Below are 21,757 nucleotides of genomic sequence, written 5' to 3' on the forward strand. Positions count from 1 at the left end.
GAATATGTGGTATTTTCCTCTAGCAATTTGTAAGCTCTTTGAGAGGACAGAGTGTTTCCTTCTTGTCTTGGTCTTCCTAGAGTCCAGAGTGACAAAATAGACCCTTAATAATTTGTGATGAATGAATGGGTGAATAGCACAATCCATTGAGGCCACTGCCATATTGCCAGTGATTGGTTTAAGAAGTAAAAGTGCCACTATGGAGTTACATTGTCGTTTATTTTAATTTTGATTTATTTAAAATTTATTTCTCAATCCACGCTGATTCTTTAAATGCCAAAACTTCCATTTAAAGGACACAACCCACTGAAAAGACCTAATGCCTATCTTGGGCATAAGGTTCTGTGTTAACCAATTTTTATTATCATACCCATACTTCTGGATCATGTAGAATCACTTATAGTCATTAATACTTCAGTGAAGGCCTCAGAGGGCAATTTCATCACTCTGTCAGAATGAGCCACAGCCCGTCTCCAGGGCCTCTAGGCCAAGAGACTATGGTGAACCGGCTGTATTTTTCGGGCCATCTTCACTTCCCAAGAGAGGCCAGGTAGGTGTACCAGAAGAGGGCCACCATGTTGCCAAACAGCACCCGGAACTGGCAAAGAAGAGCAGGCAAAGTCAGGGTGAGGGGGATGATGTGGGTAGGAGACCATTCTCACAAGAGGACATCTTTGCTTCTCATTGCATTCATCTTTAAGCAAGGAAACAGCCAGGGGCCAGCCCTTCATTCAGGGCAAGAGTGGCAATTCCAAGAAGCTGCTTGACACCTTACATTTCCATGCTACCATGTGACCACCACCTCACACAGCTCATTCAGACCACCAGATAACAATCTACACCACAGAAGAACCCAAACTGAACCTCCACACCACAGGCAATACTGAACATGTTACTATGACCCAACCAATTCACAGTTCATGATGGCCCCAAAGCTATAGGTCATCAGGGTGGCTATGTGCTGTACTGCCCATCCTGCTACCACCTCGATTAGCAACTACACCATGGCCCACATTGCCTGCCACATTAAAAACCAAATAGGTCACAGCCCATAGTACCCAAAGAACTATATAGGTCATCTTGAATGAGTAAATCAGGTAGCTATGGGGCTATATAGTGCACAGAATTGTTAAATCAGTGGTTGGACTGAATATTAAATTGGTGGTCACCAGGGATACTAAATCCCAAAATGAATTACTAAAGTAGAATGGAATTGGAGGAAAAGCTGAATTCAAATCTTGCCTCAGACACTAATCCATTATATGACTCTGGGCAAGTCACTCGGTCTTTGTTTACCTTAATTTTCTCATCTGTAAAATGGGGGCAATAATAGTGCTTACTTCTTAGGACTGAGTTTCAAATGACATAATACTTGTAAAATATTTTTAAACCTTAAAGTGCTATATAAATGCAAGATATCATCATCATCATTATTGCTTTGTACTATATGGAGCATCATGTCACACACCAATATTGACAATCATGCCACAGATCATACTGTTCTTCACCCAAAGAGATCTCCATGCCACAGTCCATACTGACCACAACCCAACACAAACAGGCCTACACAGCATGATCCCTTCTGACCTCCATGCTGTAGCTCATTCAGCCCTCTACATCACAACCCAAAGAAACAGATCTGAAGCCCATTCTGACCACAACCCCATGACCCCAAAAGCCTACCACACAATGCCCCCATTCTGATTGGCACACCACAACCATGACAGAATGTGATCACCACAACCTAGCCAGTTTGGCTCACTGTGTTGGAGCAAATGTCTTGATTTTTAAAACATAAGGTGGAGGGAGGTGGAAGAGATGCATGGATTTATATACTAAAGGCTAGTGGGTTGGACTTCAATTTTTGGTAAAACACTAGAATGTATTATTAAAGAGATGATTGGCGAAGATATAGATGCTCCCTAGCTGTGTGACCCTGGGCAAGTCACCTCACTTCAATTGCCTACCCATTACCACTCGTCTGCCTTGGAACCAATATTTAGTATCAATTCTAAGGCAGAAAGTAAGGGTTTAAAAAAACAAAACAAAACCCAATATGGCTTCCTCAGGAACAAGTAGTTATACCTGACTAAGTTCATTTACCTTACTTTTTCTACTATAATTCAGAGGAATGATATAAATAAAGATTTCAGCAAAGTTTTTGCCAAAGTATAGCAAGATGGCACAAGATGGAACAATGTGAACTGCTTCAAAATTGGGTGGATTTAGAACCAAAAAAATGGCTGGATCCAGAGTGATAATGGCTTACTATCACAAAAAACAAAACAAAAAAAAACCCCAGACCCTCACATCTTAGAATCAATACTATGTATTAGTTCCAAGGCAGAAAAACAATGGGAGTTAAGTAACTTGCCCAGGGTCACACACCTAGAAAGTATCCAAGGTCACATTTGAACCCAGGATCATTCCTCTCTGGGTCTGGCTTTCTATCCACCGAGCCACCTAGTTGCCCCCCTCCCTTAATGCCATTTTGGATGGAAGTCTCTAGTGAAATGCCTTAGGGGGTTTGTTCTTGTCCCTGTGTTTCTATAAGATTTTTTACCAATGGCTCAAAAGCATGTTTATCAAATTTTCAGATGAAACAAAGCTAGAAGGCATAGCTCACATGTTGGATTATAGAATCAGGATTCAAGCGAAATCTCAATAGGGTAAAAGGATAGCCCTAATCTAATAAATTGGAATTCAATAGTAGGTTGTAAAGATCTAGAGGGGTTCAAAATATCAGCTTCATAAGTACAGAACGGGATGGGGCAGTGTTTTTTAGACAAGAAGCTCAAAGTGCTGCATGGCAAATCAAAAAATGCCAATGTTACCTTGAGCTGACATAAAACAAGGCATAACGACCAGAACATGGGAGGCTGTACAGAGTATTTCTAAAGTTCTCTGTTCAGTTCCAGGAATATTTTAGAACAACCATTGCCAAGTTCACAGTATACAGACGAGTGGTCTAGGATGGTAAATGACTAAGAACACTGAAAGCCACATCATAGATGTGTTGGTTCAAGGAGCTTGGGAGATGTACCCTAGAGAAAAGACCTGGCAAGGGGTGGAGGGGATGAAACAGGAAAGCTGGCATTAATTACTGAAAAGCAACCATATAGAAGGCTCTACTTGGGCCCAGAAGGAATGAAAACCAGGAGAAATGGATGGAGGAGATGCTGCTTCTGTCCCTCCTGCTGTCTTCCCACCTCACCTCCATCTTTTCAAATCTTTGGCTTCCTTCAAGCCTCAGACTTAATGGAATGGGCTGCTTGGGAAGCAGGTTTCCTTTTCAAATAGGGGTAGGAGTATATAGCCTCTAAACTCCCTTCCAGCTCTGAAAGTCTGTGATTCTGGGAAGGGATCAATTGTTACAAGTACTTTTGACTGTGGAAGGTCCCTGAGAAGAGCCCAAGCTGGAAGAATAACGGAGGAGGTAGAATTTGGGGATGAACAATGAAAGCAAAGCAAAAAACAGCATATCACCAGTTTCCTTGATTTCAGATAAATTAAGACCATCCTGATTGATACCAGGGACTGTGATAATAAGATGTTGGAAACATCCTCGGAAAGAGATGAATGAGAAAGTGAAATTTAACTATGTGTGGTTCCTTACCTGCAGAGGAATATAGTTAATGTTAATAAACTGAACTGGAGTCCAGATTTTCCAGTTCATTTGCAGGGCAGTCCAGTAACCTGTTTTCACCTTTGCAGAGAAGGCTGCCAAGTTTTTCCCCTGGAAAATGAGAAGCGATGATGTTTAAATGACACACCTATGGCCATCAGACACAACTTATTTATCACCATGTTGGCCTCGAGTCTCTGACACCTCAAGGCTTCCACATTTTTTGCCATCCTGGGTTTGTAGACAGACCTTTCCGGGATTGGTAAATTACTCAGGATTAGTGATCAAATGCTTAAGGTGCATGCAGCTTGCCCAAGTTTTTCCATCATCCCTGATTCACTGTTGTGGGTGTTTACACATTGAGGATGGCTTGCTTCACTAACAAGAATTGGATAAGGGGAAGTTAAGTGGTTCCATAGAGAGAAAGCCAGGTGGTTCTGGGTTCAAATCTAGCCTTAGACACTTCTTAGCTGTATGACCAAGTCACTTAACCCTAACTGCCTGGCCCTTTTCTGCCTTAGAATTGATATAAGAATTGGATCACTCTTTACCAACAAAATTAGACTTACCAGAAGTACCCTTGTGAGACCAATGGCACTAGTATTAAGAACAAAGCCCACACATCTTAGATATTGAACTTTTATAAGTATTTATGAAGTACCAACCATATGCCAGGCACTGTGCTGGGTGCTGGGAATACAGAGACAAAAACAATTCTACCCTTAAAGAGCTTAAATTCTACTGAACAGGCATGATGTTTTTCAGATAAATGGATGCAAGCTAATTTGAGGAGCAACAGAATGGAAAATGAAGTAATTGAACTAGATAGCCCTTGAGGTTCCTTCAAACCCTAAACCCATGCTATTATGAATTAGGGCAACTAGGAGAGACTTCCTGTAGAATGTGGCCCCTAAACTGAGCCTTGAAGGAAGCTAAGGACTCTAAGGGCAGAAGGAAAGGAGGATGTGCATTCCAGGCAAGGGTGACTGACATAAGATGCCAAAATTTGTTCTCTAGGTGGCAAAATGGCCTCACGAAACTCTTACTACTAATACAGTTAGAAACCTCCTTTTCTCTTTTAGTTTTTTTTTAACCTTTAGCTTTTATCTAAGAATAAATACTAAGTATTTGTTCCAAGGCAGAAGAACAGTAAGGGCTAGGCAGTTGGGTTAATGGACTTGCCCAGGACCACACAGCTAGGAAGTATTTGAGGTCAAATTTGAAACCAGGACCTCCTGTCTCCTGGCCTAGAGCTCTATCTCTTGAACCCCTCTTTTTGCTTTTATAAATAGGATATTTACTATGAACCTTCTCTTCTTAAAGAGTTGCCCAGAGCCAGGGATTCCAAGAGTGAGAGATGAGGAAAGAGTGTATTTGAGTCTTGGAGGACAAAGGCACAGGGACTGGAAAGGAAGTATCCAGGGTAAGTAATAACAATTAGGATCATTGAGTTTGGGGAGGGGGATAGAGTAGAAGCAGGTTGGGGCCAGGTTGTGAGGAGCTTTAAATAGCAAGCAGAGAATTTATATTTGATCTTTGAGGTAATGGGGAGCCACTGAAGTTTTGTGAGTAGGGGAGCAACATGGTCAGACCTGTGTTTTTGTCTCTGCATTTCTGATCCACTGCCACACTGAGCAGAGGGCCTTGCCTACGGTTGTTGCTTAATATATGTATGTTGGGCTGAACTGAATTAACATGGTCTTCTGGAAGCTGGTGAGTGGAAATGAATCACATGGAAGAGACCAACCTCAAGAAGGTTCATGCAGAAGAAGAACAACAACAGGAAGGCCGGGGCAAAGACAAGTCGGTCCAACAAGAGCCTCCTGACTCCTGAAAAGGGGACAGCAGCAGGGATCCAGTGGTCCAGGTACAGGTAGAAGAAGTGACTGAGAGGCCCTGAGAAGAAGAAACTGACCCCAACCCCAGACACACCACGGGCTGTGGCTTCTGTCCATGGTCCTGACCTGGCTCAGCCCTGTCAGAAGAGCCCAAACTCTTCCCACCCACTGAGGGAACCCACTAGCCACTTTGGACAGCAACAATGTGCTGTCTCCAAGCAGCCTTGTTTTCCCCTGCTTTAGCCTCCTACTGCTGGCTACTGCCCCTCATCCCCACCCCCCAACCCCAATGAGACAACCCTGCACCAACCAGGCACTCTGGGCCCAGAGTTCTTATCCTGGAGTTGGTGAACCTTCAAAATAGATACATAGGTGGCAGCTGGGTTGCTCAGTGGATTGAGAGCCAGGTCTGGAGAGGAACTGGGTTCAGTCTGGCCTCAGACACTCCCTAGCTGGGTGACCCTGGGCAAGTCACTTCACCCCCATCGCCTATCCCTTACCACTCTTCTGCCTTGGAACCAATACATAGTATTGATTCCAAGATGGAAGGTAAGGGTTTAAAAAAAAGATATTGATAATAATACTTAAATAGAATTCATTTCCTCTGTTTCCTTAGGGGTTTTATTTTGTGAACTTAAAAATATTATTCAGAGAAGGGGTTTACAGGCTTCGCCAGACTGACAAAGGGTTCTAGGATATACACAAACATTTAACCTTGAGGGGGTCTATGAGACCCTTTCTGGGGGTCCATGAGAGCAAAGCTATTTTCCCAATAATACCAGAACATTGTAATTTCCAATACAGTAAATATTGACAAATATAAACAAATGATCTTTGAGAGGGAATCTCCAATGACTTTTAAGAGTGAAACGGGATGAGAACCACTGATCTGAGGATAGCTGGGGTTAGGTTAGGCTAGGCTTGTCTCTGCCGCAGATTATTTAGGCTTTAAATGCTGAAGACACCTGGAAGTTAAATGACCTTGGGCACCAGTAATGCTTGACTTAGACTTAGAAAAACTTGACTTTAGATTTTGCTCCAATACTGATTAGATGAGCAAATCACCTCAACTCTCTTAATCGTAGCTTTCTCATTTGTGAAATGAGAATAACAATGCCTGAAGTACCCTGAGGTCACAGGGTCATAGTGAGGCTCAAATCCCGACTGTTACTTCCTTCCTGTGTGACCTTGGGCAAGTCTCTTACCTCTCTGGGCCTTAGCTTCCTCACCTGTAGAAGGAGGGAGAGGTAGAACACATGGTCTCTGGGGTCCCTTGAAGTTCCAGGTCTAAATCTATGAGCCTAAATCTCTCTTCCTCCCCCCCTCTAAATCCTTACCTTCTGTCTTAGAATCAATACTTGGTGTTGGTTCCAAGGTGGAAGAGAGGTAATGGCTAGGCAATGGGGGTTAAGTGACTTGCCCAGGGTCATATAGCTAGGAAGTGTCTGAACCCAGGACCTCCTGTTTCCAGGTCTGGCTCTATCCAAGGTGCCACTTAGCTGCCCCTGAGCAGAAGTCTCTGAAACTCTCTGGGCCTCAGCTTGCTCAGCTGCTGAAGGTGGGAGGGGTGGCCTAGATGGTCTCTGAGGTCCCTTCTAGGAGATCCCATACTCTTATGTACATAAACTTGTTTTATAATCCTTAACCATCTATAAATGTCAGCTATCACTCATGGAACTGTGAAAAGCATGCTGGTCAGAGAAAGAGAACTTGTGTTTGACTCTGTTCTTTTACCAATTCCCTGTGCAGCCCTGGGCATAGCACTTCCTCTCTGAGCCTCAGTTCCTCATTGGTAAAGTGGAGGGATTGGACTTGGTGGCTTCTAAGATCCCTGCTAGCTCCAGATCTAGGAAAGGGGAGGTAGTATTTATTTAGCATTCAGGAACAAATGGTGGGATAGAGATGCAGAATCCCTCAGACCTGGCTTAGATGTATTCTTTAAAAAAAAGGAAGATAGCTATGTGGTATGGGGAATAGAGGGCTAGACCTGGCAGATCCCATCTCAGACACTCACTAGCTCTGGGAAAGTGTGTGACTTTGGGCAAGTCACTTAACCACCATTTGCCTCAGTTTCCTCCTCTGTAAAATAACAAAAGGTAATAGTGATGCAACAGGTGATCTTGTCCCTAAACTGGGATGCCTAGAAGGGGAGAGATTATAAGAATGAGAATTGTTTCTCTTGGGAGTTATTTTTTAAAATGACATCTATTTAAATCTTAGGTACCCCCAAGTCTTGTTTTTGGATTCAAATATTGCTAGTCCTAAGCTTAGGTATTGCTCTGTAGCAATCCAGAAACAAGGGACTCAGGCATAGGCTTCTTTAGGTTGAGCTCTATCTTCCACATCAGGAGAGATTAGGCTAGGTCTCAGTCACCAATGTCCCTTACTTCACTCAGAGGTTCCTAGAAGTGAGCTGGTCCTCTCTTGCCTGGGAAGGCAGCCCTCATGAGACATGACCTTTGATCTGTTCCTCCAGCAGGTCTGTGCCTTTGTTTTGGTTCCCTGCCTTCTTCAACTCTGATCTGTTTTCCAGGCTGAAGGTACATCATCATCATCATCATTATTGATCTAGACTTGGAATTTCATTGCTGTAGGAAATACCTGGTAAAGAAGCTCACTGCACTTATGAAGACTATCAATGATTCTTCCACTTTAGAGAATTGCTCAGGACATTGACAGGTCAAGGGACCAGCCTAAGATCACATGGCCAGTAAGTGTCTGAGATAGGATTTGAAGCCAAGTCTTCCTGGGTCCAATGCTGGTTCTTGGTAATTGCCATCTTTTTATTTTTTTTAACTCTTTTCTACTGTCTTAGTATCAGTTCTAAAATAGAAAAGTGGCAAGAGCTAGGCAACTTGGGATTAAGTGACTTATCTGTGGTGATATAATTAGGAAGTATCCAAGCCTAGGTCTAACCAAGTCCTCCTAACTCCAGGCCTGGTGCTCTATTCACTGTGGGTAGTTGCTATGCTTGCTGCTGTTTTTACACAGACCTTCTGGGATTTCAAATGAGCAGAGTACATGTTTCTGTTCTTTTCCATAGAAATGGCAGACCTATCAAATTATAGCTAATATTTACTGGGCATTAAGGTTGGCAAAGCACTTTCTTCATATCCCATGGAATGGGTAGTGCTGACATTACTGTTCCCATTTTACAGATGAAGGAACTAAGGTTCAGAAAAATGAATTGTCTTGACCATGAGCACATAGCTATTAAGGCTTTGAGACAAGTTTTGAATGTGGAGTTTCTGGACTCCAGGTTCCACAACCCTATCCCATAGGCTACACAGTATCTCAAGTTATATTCCCTGGGCTTTTCTCCATATTAATTATACTTTTTGTTATTGAATTTTAAAACTTCTCTGACTATGACCCTCAACAAGTCTTTTAGTCTCTCTCTTTCTGTTTCCCCTGTCTGTAATGGAAGGAGTTGGACTAATTGATCTCTGAGTTCCCATCTAACTCCAGAGCTATAAGCTTATGGTAATAATGGGGTTTGTTGACATACCTTTGCTGATGTGGTTCTCTTTGACCCAACAAATAAATAAGTTCCAAAGCAAAGAGCAGACTTAATGTGAAGAAAGAGGTAAGGAAAAAGGTCATAGCCCTAGTATTTTCCAATTTGCTTTTATATCTCCTTTCAACAAGTTTGGAAAGTAGAACCACTCGGGGTTAATTGGCTACTTGGAGGCAGTTCCATGTTTCTCCTTTTTAATTAAAGGTCTTTTAGTCTCAACACCAGTCATCATGCTTTGGTAACTCTTACTCACCCAAAAATAGCATATCTGAGAGGCCCTCTAGGGTCCAGATTTTGAGACCATCTTCCCTTTTTCTGGACACTCTTAATGATTTGAGACAGGAAATTCCCAAATGCTGACAGAATCCCACTGTAGGCAGAGGACAGGTAATTAGAAGGATGCTTATCTTAGTGGATGGGGGGAGGAGAAGGGCCATGACAGCTGTGTTCATGTATTTGAAGAGTTGTCCCATAGAAGGGGGATGAAAATGTTCTGCCTGATTCCAATGGGCAGAATGAAAACCAATAGGTAGAAATTGTAGCAGGGCAAACATAAGCTGGAGGTAAGAAAAAAAGCTTTCCAGCCATTAGAAATATTCCAAAGTAAAATAAGTTGCTTTTCATTGGATGTCTTTAAGCCAAGACCTCCTTAGTTCCTTCTAACAATCTTCTTATAACATAATTTTGAGTCTCCTTACCATCCTGACCACCCAGATTAATGTGCTCCAGCCAGTCAATGCCTTTTCTAAAATATGGCAGCCAGAACCAGACAGTAGTACTCCAGACTACTAAGGTCTGACTAAGAGAAAGGACAATGCAGCTGGTCACATTTCTGGGTCTAGAAAGCTCCCAAGTAAATTCTATGTAATTTTAGGGAGACTGGGGGATACTATGAACTGAGGGGATCTATGAAGGCCTTGGGCAGGGAAGACTAAAGGATTTCAAGAGATAAAGATTTGAAGGCATGGGGATCAACCTCTGTCTAGGCACATGTGAGTATGACTGATATAGGGAAGCACAAGTAGTTCCATTTGGATGGAAGTTATAATCAATGAAGGGCAGTAATGGGAAATAAACTTAGAAAAATAGGTTGTGAAGGATTTTAAGAGTTTAGTTAATACTTTATCCCAGAGGCAATAGAGAGCCATATAAGCTTCTTGAGCAAAGGGAGTGTTGCATTTTTTTTCTTTTCTTTATGAATAGCCCTGTGATTTCAGTGAAGGGAAAGCCCTTCTAGCAAAAGGAATCAGCACCTGCTTTGCAACTTAGTTTTAGAGAGCTGCCTGGATCCCATTGAGGTTAAACGATTTATTTGGCCAGGATCCTACAGGCTAGGAGTGAACCCAGGCCTTCCTCACACTGTGGCCGCACTACAAAGTCTACCCACTACACCAGGCTGCTCCAAACATCCAGATGTGTACTATAGGAATATCATTTGGACAGACTAGAGGCAGGGAGGGCACTGTTGGGAGGATATTGCAATGGTTTAGGGGAGAGACTAGTTGGTTGTGGCATCAGTGGAGGAAAGGTGACAGATGCAAGATCTATCTTGAAAACAGGTGACAAGCCAAAAGATGGTCCAGTCATGTTCTGATGCCAGCTGGGCACTATAGCTTAAACCAGGAAGTTGCTCACAGGTGTGGAAATCACAGCCTTGCCTGTTGGCTGCAGAGAGAAGTCGGTGATTGTGGACCGGCTTTTCAGAAATGCTGCCTCTAGTCTGTCAGACAAGAGCAAAAGTAGCGCCTGCCCGCGCAGGAATAGAGAGGGCCGGGGGCTGGAAGGACAAGGGGCACGCAGCCTGACCCTGGGCATCTCAGTTTCCCCTCCCTCCAAAATCAAAGATGGAGGGCAAGAAAGTTTTCAGGCCCTCCCCCAGGGCCCTCAATCTGCCCTTGGTCAAGGGTATCCCAGACTAGGTGCCTTGTAGGGGGCCGATGCCTTATTTACAGCCACTCCTAAATAAACTAGGGCGCGCCTAGAGCGCCGCGGGCTGCCAGAGGGAAACCCCTAGCTAGCTGCTTCCGAACGAAATACGGGAGTGGGGCGGGGGCCCAAGGCGGAGCCTTGCTCTGACGCTCTGCCTACGACAGAAGGGGTTTCCTGGTCACTGGAGGTAACCAGAGAAACAGAGGCGCTTGGCTTGGCTTAATTGCTATCTTACCCCGCCTGCTCTCAACCTCTTCTTTAACACTAGCTACCTACCCCACGCCCCAGTCCCGTTCCCCCTTCAAACCCGCCCCCCCCACCTGGCCCCACCCCTACCCCTTCTTGCCTAGCCCCTGTCCCTTTCCCCTCCGGACCCGTGCAGGTCAGGCCCCTCCCATCACCGACACCAGGACCCGCGCTTCGGACCCCTCCCTCCCGCTTGGTCCCTCTTCCTCAACACGGCACCCGTTCCCCCATCTCCCTCCCCTAGATCCTACACTCCTGAGCCTTTCTCCGATTCCTCTGACCCTCGCTCCTCTCCAATTCCGCTTTTCCCAGGTCTTTCTACGAATCTCACTTCCATCCCCCCGCCCGTGATCCCTCTCCCCCTTTCCCCGCTACTATCCCTGTTCCCCCAACCCCCTGCTCCATCCCCGTTCCCTCAGTCCCCTCCGCCATCTCCGCTTCTCCCCTGGTCTCTTCCTTCATCCCCGTCCCCCGGATCTCTCTCGCCTGATCCTCCCTTCCAGTCCAGTTCTTTGGAGCCCGCTTCTTCGTTTCTTTCACCCATTCCTCTTTCCCAGACCCCTCCTCCATTCCAGCTACTTCTGTCTCCTCTTCCATCACTCCTTCCCCAGTCCCCTCCTCTACCTCTCTTCCCTCGAACCCTCTCCTCTGGTTCCCCCTCCCATCCCCAAAATTCGGGTGCTTCTCCAGCCTCCTCCATCTCGGGTTCCACTTACACCTCCGGATCTACTTCCCTCCTCTCCCCATCAGCTCTTCAATGCTCACTACCGAACTCCCATTCTCGAGGGCGCCTCCTCAATTCTGCCCATCACCATCCCCGAGGTCCTTCTCCCAAAGGCCCCTCCTCTACCTCGGCGGCATCTTCCTCTCTCTCCAGACCATCCTACATCCCCATCGTTCCCTCCTACTCAATTCTTTCGTCCCATCTCCTCCGAACACTCTCTCCTTCTTCCCCGATCTATCCCAATTCCCCTATCCCTCTCCCTTGGTTGACTCCTTTCCCTCTCCCTCAGTCCCCTCCTCCATCCCCTAACTTCCAGGCCCTTCCCCCATCTCCGCTTCCCCTCTCTATTCCCTCAGTCCAACCTCCCCTCTCCCAGTCTCCTAATTCCCTAGTTCATCCTCATTCTCCTATTCCCCTCCCTTGGTCTTCGCCCCCATGCCGGTTCTCTCAGTCTCCTCCCTCATCCTCTCTACCCCTCTCCACTCTCACTGTCCAACCTCCCCCCTCCCAGTCTCCTGATTCCCCGGTCCATCCCCATTCCCCTATTCCCCTCCCCGGTTCTTTTCCCCCATTCCAACTCTCAAAATCTCCTCCCCCATCCTCTGCTCTCTCTGGCCAACCTCCCCTCTCCCAGTCTCCCGATTCCCCGGCCCATCCCCAATCCCCTATTCCCCTCCCTTGGTCTTCACCACCATGCCCGCTCTTTCAGTCGCCTCTCTTCCCCCTTACCTCCTCCACTCCCTCAGTCCAACTTCCCCTCTCCCAGTCTCCAGATTCTCCTGTCCATCCCCATTCTCCTATTCCCCTCACCTTGTCTTTTCCCCCATGCCAACTCTCGAAATCTCCTCCTCCACCCTCCACTCTCTTAGCTCAATCTCCTTTTCCTCAATTTCCTGGTTCCCCGGTCTATCCCCATTCCCCTATTCCCCTCCCCATGTCTTCTCCGCCATGCCCGCTCTCTCAGTCTCCTCCCCCATCCTCACTACCCCTCTACACTCTCTCTGTCCAACCTCCCCCCTCCCAGTCTCCTGATTCTCCGGTCCATCCCCATTCTCCTATTCCCCTCCCCATGTCTTCTCCCCCATGCCCGCTCTCTCAGTCTCCTCCCCCATCTTCTCTCTCTGGCCAACCTCCCCTCTCCCAGTCTCCTAATTCCCTAGTTCATCCCCATTCCCCTATTCCCCTCCCCATGCCTTCTCCCCCATGCCAGCTCTCTCAGTCTCCTCCCCCATCCTCGCTATCCCTCTCCACTCTCTCTGTCCAACCTCCCCCCTCTCAGTCTCCCAATTCTCCGGTCCGTTCTCATTCTTCTATTACCCTCACCCAGTCTTCTCCCTCATTCCCGCTCTCTCAGTCTCCTCCGCCATCTACTCTCTCTGGCCAACCTCCCCTCTCCCAGTCTCCTAATTCCCTAGTTCATCCCCATTCTCCCATTCTCCTCCCCTCGTCTTCTCCCCCATGCCCGCTCTCTCAGTCGCCTCCCCCATCCTCCCTACCCCTCTCCACTCTCCCTGTCCAACCTCCCCCCTCCCAGTCCCAGGATTCTCCTATTCCCCTCACCTTGTCTTCTCTGGAATGCACACCCTCGAAATCTCCGCCCCCATGTACTCTCTCTGACCAACCTCCTCTCTCCCAGTCTCCTAATTCCCTAGTTCATCCTCATTCTCCTATTCCCCTCCCTTCGTCTTCTCCCCCAAGCCCTCTTTCTCAGTCTCCTCCCCCATCCTCCCTACCCCTCTCCACTCTCCCTGTCCAACCTCCCCCCTCCCAGTCTCCTGATTCTCCTATTCCCCTCACCTCGTCTTCTCCCACATGCCCGCTCTCGAAATCTCCCCCATCTACTCTCTCTGACCAACCTCCTCTCTCCCAGTCTCCTAACTCCCTAGTTCATCCTCATTCTATTCCCCTCCCCTCGTCTTCTCCCCCATTCCAGCTCTCTCAGTCTCCTCCCCCATCCTCGATCCCCTTCTCCACTCTCCCTGTCCAACCTCTCCCCTCCCAGTCTCCTGATTCCCCGGTTCCTCCCCATTCTCCTATTCCCCTCACCTTGTCTTCTCCCACATGCCCGCTCTCGAAATCTCCCCCGTCTGTTCTCTCTGGCCAACCTCCCCTCTCCCAGTCTCCCAATTCCCTAGTTCATCCTCATTCTCCTATTCCCCTCCCCTCCTCTTCTCCCCTATGCCAGCTCTCCCAGTCTCCTCCCCCATCCTCGATCCCCTTCTCCATACTCCCTGTCCAATCTCCCCCCTCCCAGTCTCCTGATTCCCCGGTCTATCCCCATTCCCCTATTCCACTCCTCTGGTCTCCTCCCCCATCCTCTACTCTCTCTGGACAACTTCCCTTCTCCCAATCCCCTGATTCCCTGGTCCATCCCCATTCCGCTACTCCATTCCTCTGGTCTTCTTCCCCTTACCCACCCTCAGAATCTCCTCCCCCTTCCTTGATCCCACCTTCTAGTCTCTCAGCCAAAGCTCCCCTCTCTCAGTCTCCAGATTCCCCCATCCATCTCCCTTCCCCTATTTCATTCCTCTGGTCTTCTTCCCCATACCCACCCTCAGAATCTCCTCCCCCTTCCTCACTCCCAACCTCTACTCTCTCAGTCAAAGCTCCCCTCTCTCAGTCTCCAGATTCCCTGGTCCATCCCAATTCTCCTGTTCCCCTCCCTTCTTCCCCATGCCTGTTCTCTCAGTCTCCTACCCTACCCCCACTTTCCCACTCCATTCCCCCAACTCAATTCTCCTCCCCAGATACCCTCATCCAACTATGTGATCCCAGTCCTCTCCCCGACTCTCTTCCCTCTTCTCCCTTTTCCAGTTCCTCTCCCCCATGTTGGCTGGCTGGCTCTCCTCCTCTAATCCCCCTTGCCCAATCTCCTTCTCCAACCCTGCTGTCCTGCTCCATACTTCCTAGCCCGCTCACCAGAGTCCCTTCTTTATCCTCATTCTCGTCCCCCCATTCTCTCTTCAACTCCTCCAACCCAATCTCCCACTCCCCAGCCTTTACCACGCTCCCATGCACCTCCCACATTTCAAACCATCCTCCTCCTTCTTCCATCCTTCCTAGTTCCCCAATCTCTCAGTCTCCTCCTCTATCTCCAGACTCCCAGTCGCTCTCCTCAGAACCCCAGGACTCTTTGAAATGATCTCTTGTCTCATTCCTTTCTTTTAGCACCATCTCCTTTTCCTCCAACTTTCTTCACTGAATCTCTCACTCCATTTCTTCAGATCCTTCTCTCCTGATTGGCTCCACTGTCTCCTGAACCCTGTGCCCTTACCCATCTCTCCCATTTCCCCCCCCCTAATTTGTTCTCTCCTAATTCACTCCCCATCCTTTCCCCCAGATATACACCCTCCGCCCTTCCCCTTGATTCTCTTGCTGACCCTTTCCCCCAGATTTCTCTTCTGATCCTCCTCTCAAAATATCCTACCCCTCATCTTTCCCCTTAAATAGGTTCTTCCTTGATCTTTCCCCTCATTACTCTCTGATCTCTTTCTCTATATCATGCTCCCCAGATCTTTCCCCAGATCACTCTCTCCTGATCTTTTCACCCAGATCACTTTCCTCTGATCTCTTTCCCTAGATCACTCTGGATTTTATTTTCGTTTTTGATCTCTTTTCCTAGGTTTCTCTCCTGATTCTTTCCCCTAGAACCCTTTCCTTGGGTTGCTCTCTTCGGATCCTTTCCCTCAAAAGCTCTTCCCAAATCCCTTCCCTTCTAAAAAGCTCTTTCTAGACCTCTTTCCCCAGATCATTCCCTGATAGTTCTCCTCGGATCCTTCTCCGAGTCCCCTATGATTCTCTTTAGATCCCTTTCCTCTGATTTCTCTAAATAGCTCTTCCCAGATCTTTCCTCCCATATTCTCCCACCTCCCCTCACAGCTCTCCCCCATCCCTTTCTCCTCCCCCACCCCCTCCCCCCGGCCCTTTCTCCCCTTCGAGCCCTAGCTGGACCTGGTGACCGACTTGGTGAGCACCGGGTAGAGGCGCAGCAGCAGCAGATACTGCTTCAGCACCCGCTGGGGGAGCGACCTGGCCCGGGCCCCTGCCCCAGCCCCGGCCCGCAGCGTGGACACCACCGGAGCCATCGGCCAAAAGCCAGCTCAGTCCCGGCGGGGACCTGACCTCGGCTCTAGGGCAAAGGGAGGGAACAACTCTACATTTCTCGACCTCAGGCGCAGCGTGTAGAGGAGCTGGAGGGGGCCCTACGGCTGCAGGACATTCCGCGCCGAGGAGTTTGTCCCAGCTCCCTAAGCCTACCCCTCCTCTCCCTGAAGGCGGCTCAGCCATTGGAACATCGCGGGGCGTGGCAACTCTTGGCTTTTGATTGGATACTCTTTTACTGGGGTGGGAGGCCGGAGGTGGGGGGGCGGGGCTGGTCATGGTCTCGCGAGAGTTAGACCAAAACGCGCGAAATTTCTCCCGGGAAAAGAGAGTGCTGCGGAGGAAGAGTCAAGCGAGTCTCAGTAAGAGAACTGGAGGCTGAGCCGAGATGGTGTCCCGGGAGCGCGGGTGGAGGCGCGCCGAGCCCGGGGAGGAGGCCGAGAACAGTCGGTGAGAGACCCGCAGCCTCTGAGTCGCGCCTGTTCCTGACTCTGGCCTTACCCATCCTTCCGGGGCGCGCCAGAGATCTGCTTGACCCTTGGGGCCAGCCAGGCTCCCCTCCCCCAGGCTTCCCTTCTCTTTTTTGAGCGCCCTCAACTCATACCTAGGGGCTTCTTCCCCCCCCCCCCCCAAGATCTTGGGACTCTCGGACCCTCACGCAACTCTGAATCCCTGGGAATCTTCACACTGATCTCACCAACTACTTCGCCCTCTAGAGTTTTTTTCTATTCCCAGAGTTCTCCCTTTTTTCAAGGTTTTTCTTAGTTTCTTAATTACCATATCCTGTGGTCTCTCCTGGATCTCCCTCTTGGTCTGCTCCGACTTCTGTCTGGCACTGCTGACCTCATTCTGGGTACTCATTCCTACATCTGAGACAGGGCTTTCTCCCACCACTCTGGCTGTTTTCCTATTTGCCATTACTGCTCTGAGATCCAGCCAAACTGGACTCTCTCTGGTTCTCTCTACTGATGACATGTATCCTTTTGAATGACCACATACCCACATAGAATGAACTTCCAGTTTGCCTGCAACTCATGGAATCCCTGCCTTTGAGTTGCAACTTTGACCCTATCTTTTGAGTAGTCTTTTCTGATCTTCGGGCTTCCCACTACTGTCCTTGTTCCAAAACTGCCTTGTATTTCAATATTTTGTATATTTTTGCATTTACTAAATGCTTATGCTAAATATATTTTAAATTAAATTTTATTTTCAATTATCAGTAATTTATATTTTCTCCCTCCTTCTCTTTCCCCTCTGCCCTCCCTTGGGGCAAATGCAAAGCAAAGCAAAACTCCTGTCGCAGATAAGTATAGTCAAGCAAAACATTCCCATATTGGCTATGTCCAAAAATATGTTTCCTTTTGTAGATTAGATCATCATCTCCCTGTCAGGAGGTAGGTAATATTCTTCCTTGTTGATCCTTAGTTGTCCTGATTGATTATTGCATTGATCACAGTTCTTAAAGCTACTGAAATTATTTTTATAATATTGATATTGTAGAAATCAATTACAAATCACTTTACTTGTGTTTTCCTAGATTTCCCTAAAGTTATTTCATTCTTTGTTCTTTTCTTAAAAACTCTTACCTTTGGTCTTCGAATCAATACTATATATTGGTTCCAAGGCAGTGTAAGGAGCAGAAGAGATTAATCCCATTTTCAAAGCAGAAGGGTGGTAAGGACCAGGCAATGGGGGTTAAGTGACTTGCCCATGGTCACAGGGCTAGGAAGTATCTGAGGCCAGGTTTGAACCCAAGATTTCCCTTCCCTAGGCCAGGTACTCTATTCACTGAGCATTCTTTAGTTCTTACCGAACAATAGTATTAAATTTGTATTTTTATACCATAATTTGTTTAGCCTTTCCACAATTGTCATCTTTGTATCCTTTTTTTTTTTGCCACCACAAACAGCTACAATAATTATTTTTGTACATATAGTACCGTTTCCTCCTTATTTGATCTCCTGGTTGGTATAACCTTAGAAATATCAAATTCTAGGCACAATTTAGTAACTCTTGGAGCAGAGTTCCAAATTGTTATCAAATTCTAGGCACAATTTAGTAACTCTTGGAGCAGAGTTCCAAATTGTATTTGTTGCATATACTTTAAAATGTAATTCTCTTTCCCATTAGAACCTCAACTTAATTCTGCACCCTCGAAGTGACCTCTAGAACACTGAGCACTTATAGGTATATTTTCTCATCATTGATGATCCACCAATAACTAGGTACTCAGCTCAGTGGCCAGATTCTTTTGCCTACAAATATAACTAGTCCAGGTGACAGGGAGAGAAAATAAATGCTTGTTAATGAAAAAAAAGTAGTGTTGCAGGGTTTCTAAGATTAAAAACAAAAAGCTGAAACAAAACATCTAAATAAAGATCCATAATTGCAAACATCTCTGTACCAGGCACCAGATGACTTTTAATTTGTCTGATTTATTTTATCTTTTTAAAAAAATATCTTTTTTTCCTCAGTTACATATAAAAACAATTTTTAACCTTAAAAAAAAACTTTTTTAGTTAAATTTTCTTTTCCCTCCCTGAGAAGGCAGACAATCAGATGTAGATTTTACATATGTAATAATGTAAAACATTTTTCTATATTGGTCATTTTACGTCCTATAATGTTCTTCTATCTTTTGTTCAGTCATAAATTCTTCCCTTATCCATAGATTTGATTATAAATTGGAAAGACCTACATGCACTGATGTTGTAGAGGCAGATGTAAAGAAAGTCTTCATGGAAACTTCCCTTCAGTCAGAACTGCCCAGAAGTGACATGATCTCCCTTGAGAGGCTCTGTTTCACTCTCCTTTTGGTTCTTCAGATCTTTCTAAATTTATCTTTACCCTCATCAGGATCCATAGTCTTTCCACCTATCATAATCAAAGTAAATTCTCCATATTATGTATCCTGCATCAAGGAAAATTTAATCACATTAACCAGGATTGTTGCAATGTCTGGGTCTAGTATGTTGATGTCATCTTGAAACAAAAACTATGTTTTTGTTTTTTTTTTTTCATTCTTTTACATAGGGATGATGGCTCCTCCTCTTCCTCACTCTCTGCCCTCAAGCGCTTGGAACGGAGTCAGTGGACTGACAAGATGGATGCAAGATTTGGTTTTGAAAGACTCCGTGAACCTGATGAGAAGACTGGCTGGCTAATCAACATGCACCCAGTAAGCTACTTGGTTTTCTGTCTTCATTATGTTACTTCCAGCCTGGGGACATATACTCCTTGTATGTTGGGGGAGGTAGGGTGATAGCAGAAAGTGAAAAGGGTGTAAACCTTGGATTTGAGGAGAGTGAGCAGGCATCATCTTTGGGTAACTGAAGGGGAAAATGTAGCTTTTATATTTCTAGTTCTGACTCCATAGTTAGCTTAATTAGCAGCTTAATTTTTCTGGCACTCAGTTTTCTCATGTCATAGCATTAATAATACCTTTAGTACTTTGTGAGGATCAAATGAAATAATGTATAAACAGTTTCTGGTTGTTCAGTTGTGTCTGACTCTGTGACTTCCATATTATCCAAGGGGTTTTCTTGGCGAAGACACTAGAATGGTTTGCCATTTCTTTGCCAATGAATTTAGGCAAGCCTCTGGGTAAGTGGCTTGTCTAGGGTCACCCAGCAAGGAAATATCTGAGGTTGGATTTTAATTCAGGTCTTCCTCATTCCTGTCTAGTGCTCTATGCACTGAGCCACCTAGTTGCCTTGATAAAAGTTATTGTAAAACTAAAAAGGCCATATAAATGTCAGCAGTTTTTTTTTTAATTGAATTAGATGATTTAGAATATTTTTCCATGGTTACAAGACTCATGTTCTTTCCCTATCCTCCCCCTACCCCCCTTCTGTATCTGTTGCTCAATTCAACAGGGTTTAACATGTGTCATTGGTCAAGACCCATTTCCATATTGTTAATATTTGCACTAGGGTGATCTTTTAGAGTCTACTTCCCATGTGATCAAGCAGTTATTTTTCTTCTGTGTTTCTTTTCTCACAGTTCTTCCTCTGGATGTGGATAGCACTCTTTCTCATATGTCCCTCCGAATAGTTCTGGGTCATTGCATTTTTGCTAGTAGAGAAGTCTATTACATTCGATTTTACCGCAGTATATCCGTCTCTGTGTATAATGTTCTTCTGGTTCTGCTCCTTTCATTCTGCATCAGTTTCTAGAGGTCATTCCATTTCACATGGAATTCCTCCAGTTCATTATTCCTTTGAGCACAATAGTATTCCATCACCAGCATATACTACAATTTGTTCAGCCATTCCCCAATTGGAGGGCATCCCCTCATTTTTTCCAATTTTTTGCCACCACAAACAGTGTGGCCAAGAACATTTTTGTACGAGTCTTTTTCCTTATTATCTCTTTGGGGTACAACCCAGCAGTGCTATGGCTGGATCAAAGGGCAGACAGTCTTTTAGTGCCCTTTGGGCATAATTTCAAATTGCCTTCCAGAATAGTTGGATCAATTCACAACCCCACCAGCAATGCATTAATGTCCTAATTTTCCATATCCCCTCTAGCATTCATTACTTTCCTTTACTGTCATGTTAGCCAATCTGCTAGGTGTGAGGTGATACCTCAGAGTTGTTTTGATTTGCATTTCTCTGATTATAAGAGATTTAGAACAGTTTCTCATGTGCTTATTAATAGTTTTGATTTCTTTATCTGAAAATTGCCTAGTCATGTCCCTTGCCCATTTATCAATTGGGGAATGGCTTGATTTTTTTGTACAATTGATTTAGCTTCTTATAAATTTGAGTAATTAGACCTTTGTCAGAGGTTTTTTTTATTATAAAGATTGTTTCCCAATTTGTTGCTTCCCTTCTAATTTTGGTTAAATTGGTTTGGTTTGTACAAAAACTTTTAAATTTAATGTAATCAAAATTATTGATTTTATAGTTTGTGATTTTTTCTAACTCTTGCTTGGTCTTAAAATCTTTTCTTTCCCAAAGATCTGATAAGTATACTATATTGTATTCACCTAATTTACTTATAGTTTCTTTCTTAAGTTCAAATCATTCACCCATTCTGAGGTGTGAAAGAAAATGATTCATGAGTATTGGGAGGATAAGAGGAAGCTCCTAGACTGCAAGGTTAGAAATTGTCTGAATGAGACTTTTGTGCAAAAGACTTGGTAGTTTAGAATGATGGTGGGTCAAAGTAATTTTATTTCTGGGAATATATTATAACTTATGGGTTGGAAAAGAGAGTACTTCTGATAAAAAGGAGCAATTGATATTCTATAGATAAGGCTCTGATTTCTGCCTTCTCTTTTTAGACTGAGATTTTAGATGAAGATAAGCGTCTGGTCAGTGCAGTGGATTACTATTTTATCCAAGATGATGGGAACCGATTTAAGGTAAGTGTTAAGATCATGTTAGTGGTTCTCTCCCATGACTAACCCAAGTATCAGTTGGTGATTTGGCATAGCTATGTCTGAACCATGAGGAACTCAGCTACCACTGACTATAGAAGATTTTCCCTAGAAAAGAAGAGGCTGCCTTGGGTGGATTCTTCTTCACTGGAGATCTTAAAGTAGAAGTTTGGTATTTCGATTAGAAGAAATTCCCTTTCAGGTAGAAGTTGAACTAGATGGCCTCTGAAGTTCTTTCTACTTCTGAAATTCTATGTTGTAGGAGATATAGGTATCACAATTCACTTCTGCCTACAGCAGATTGAGAAGAGATTTCCCCCTCCCCAATTTGTTTATCCTCAATGGACTTTTTTGAGAAGCTATTTCTTTCTATATCAAACCTCTGATACAAGAC

The 21,757-nt window shown here is 45.4% G+C and overlaps 2 protein-coding genes across 3 annotated transcripts in view; one reads left to right on the forward strand and one right to left on the reverse strand.

Moving 5' to 3' along the window:
* Nucleotides 1-200: 200 nt before the first annotated feature.
* On the reverse strand, nucleotides 201-16,021 carry PXMP2 (peroxisomal membrane protein 2). Its single transcript, XM_001366342.4, has 5 exons — nucleotides 15,831-16,021; nucleotides 9,234-9,350; nucleotides 5,373-5,535; nucleotides 3,617-3,736; nucleotides 201-598 (listed from the first exon to the last, which is right to left on the reverse strand). The coding sequence occupies exons 1-5, from the start codon at nucleotides 15,962-15,964 to the stop codon at nucleotides 530-532; spliced, it is 603 nt and encodes a 200-aa protein (XP_001366379.1). The 5' UTR covers nucleotides 15,965-16,021; the 3' UTR covers nucleotides 201-529.
* Nucleotides 16,022-16,290: 269 nt separating this feature from the next.
* Nucleotides 16,291-21,757, forward strand: part of POLE (DNA polymerase epsilon, catalytic subunit) — an 84,063-nt gene continuing 78,596 nt past the window's right edge. For both annotated transcript variants that reach the window (XM_056821988.1, XM_056821989.1), the window contains exons 1-3: nucleotides 16,291-16,430; nucleotides 19,014-19,158; nucleotides 21,268-21,348. In XM_056821988.1, coding sequence (XP_056677966.1) covers nucleotides 16,369-16,430; nucleotides 19,014-19,158; nucleotides 21,268-21,348 — 288 coding nt within the window. In that variant the 5' untranslated portion in view covers nucleotides 16,291-16,368. The remainder of the gene's footprint in view (nucleotides 16,431-19,013; nucleotides 19,159-21,267; nucleotides 21,349-21,757) is intronic.

This window comes from Monodelphis domestica, chromosome 3 (genome assembly GCF_027887165.1).
Source record: "Monodelphis domestica isolate mMonDom1 chromosome 3, mMonDom1.pri, whole genome shotgun sequence".
NCBI lineage: Eukaryota > Metazoa > Chordata > Mammalia > Didelphimorphia > Didelphidae > Monodelphis > Monodelphis domestica.

Excerpts from the sequence above, each read along its gene's own strand:
- PXMP2 (XM_001366342.4), bottom strand. The coding sequence starts at position 15,964 with ATGGCTCCGGTGGTGTCCACGCTGCGGGCCGGGGCTGGGGCAGGGGCC. Across the intron at positions 5,536-9,233 it reads CTCAGATATGCTATTTTTGG|TTTCTTCTTCTCAGGGCCTC; the intron begins GTGAGTAAGAGT and ends GGTTGGGGTCAG. Across the intron at positions 3,737-5,372 it reads TCTGCATGAACCTTCTTGAG|GGGAAAAACTTGGCAGCCTT; the intron begins GTTGGTCTCTTC and ends CTCATTTTCCAG.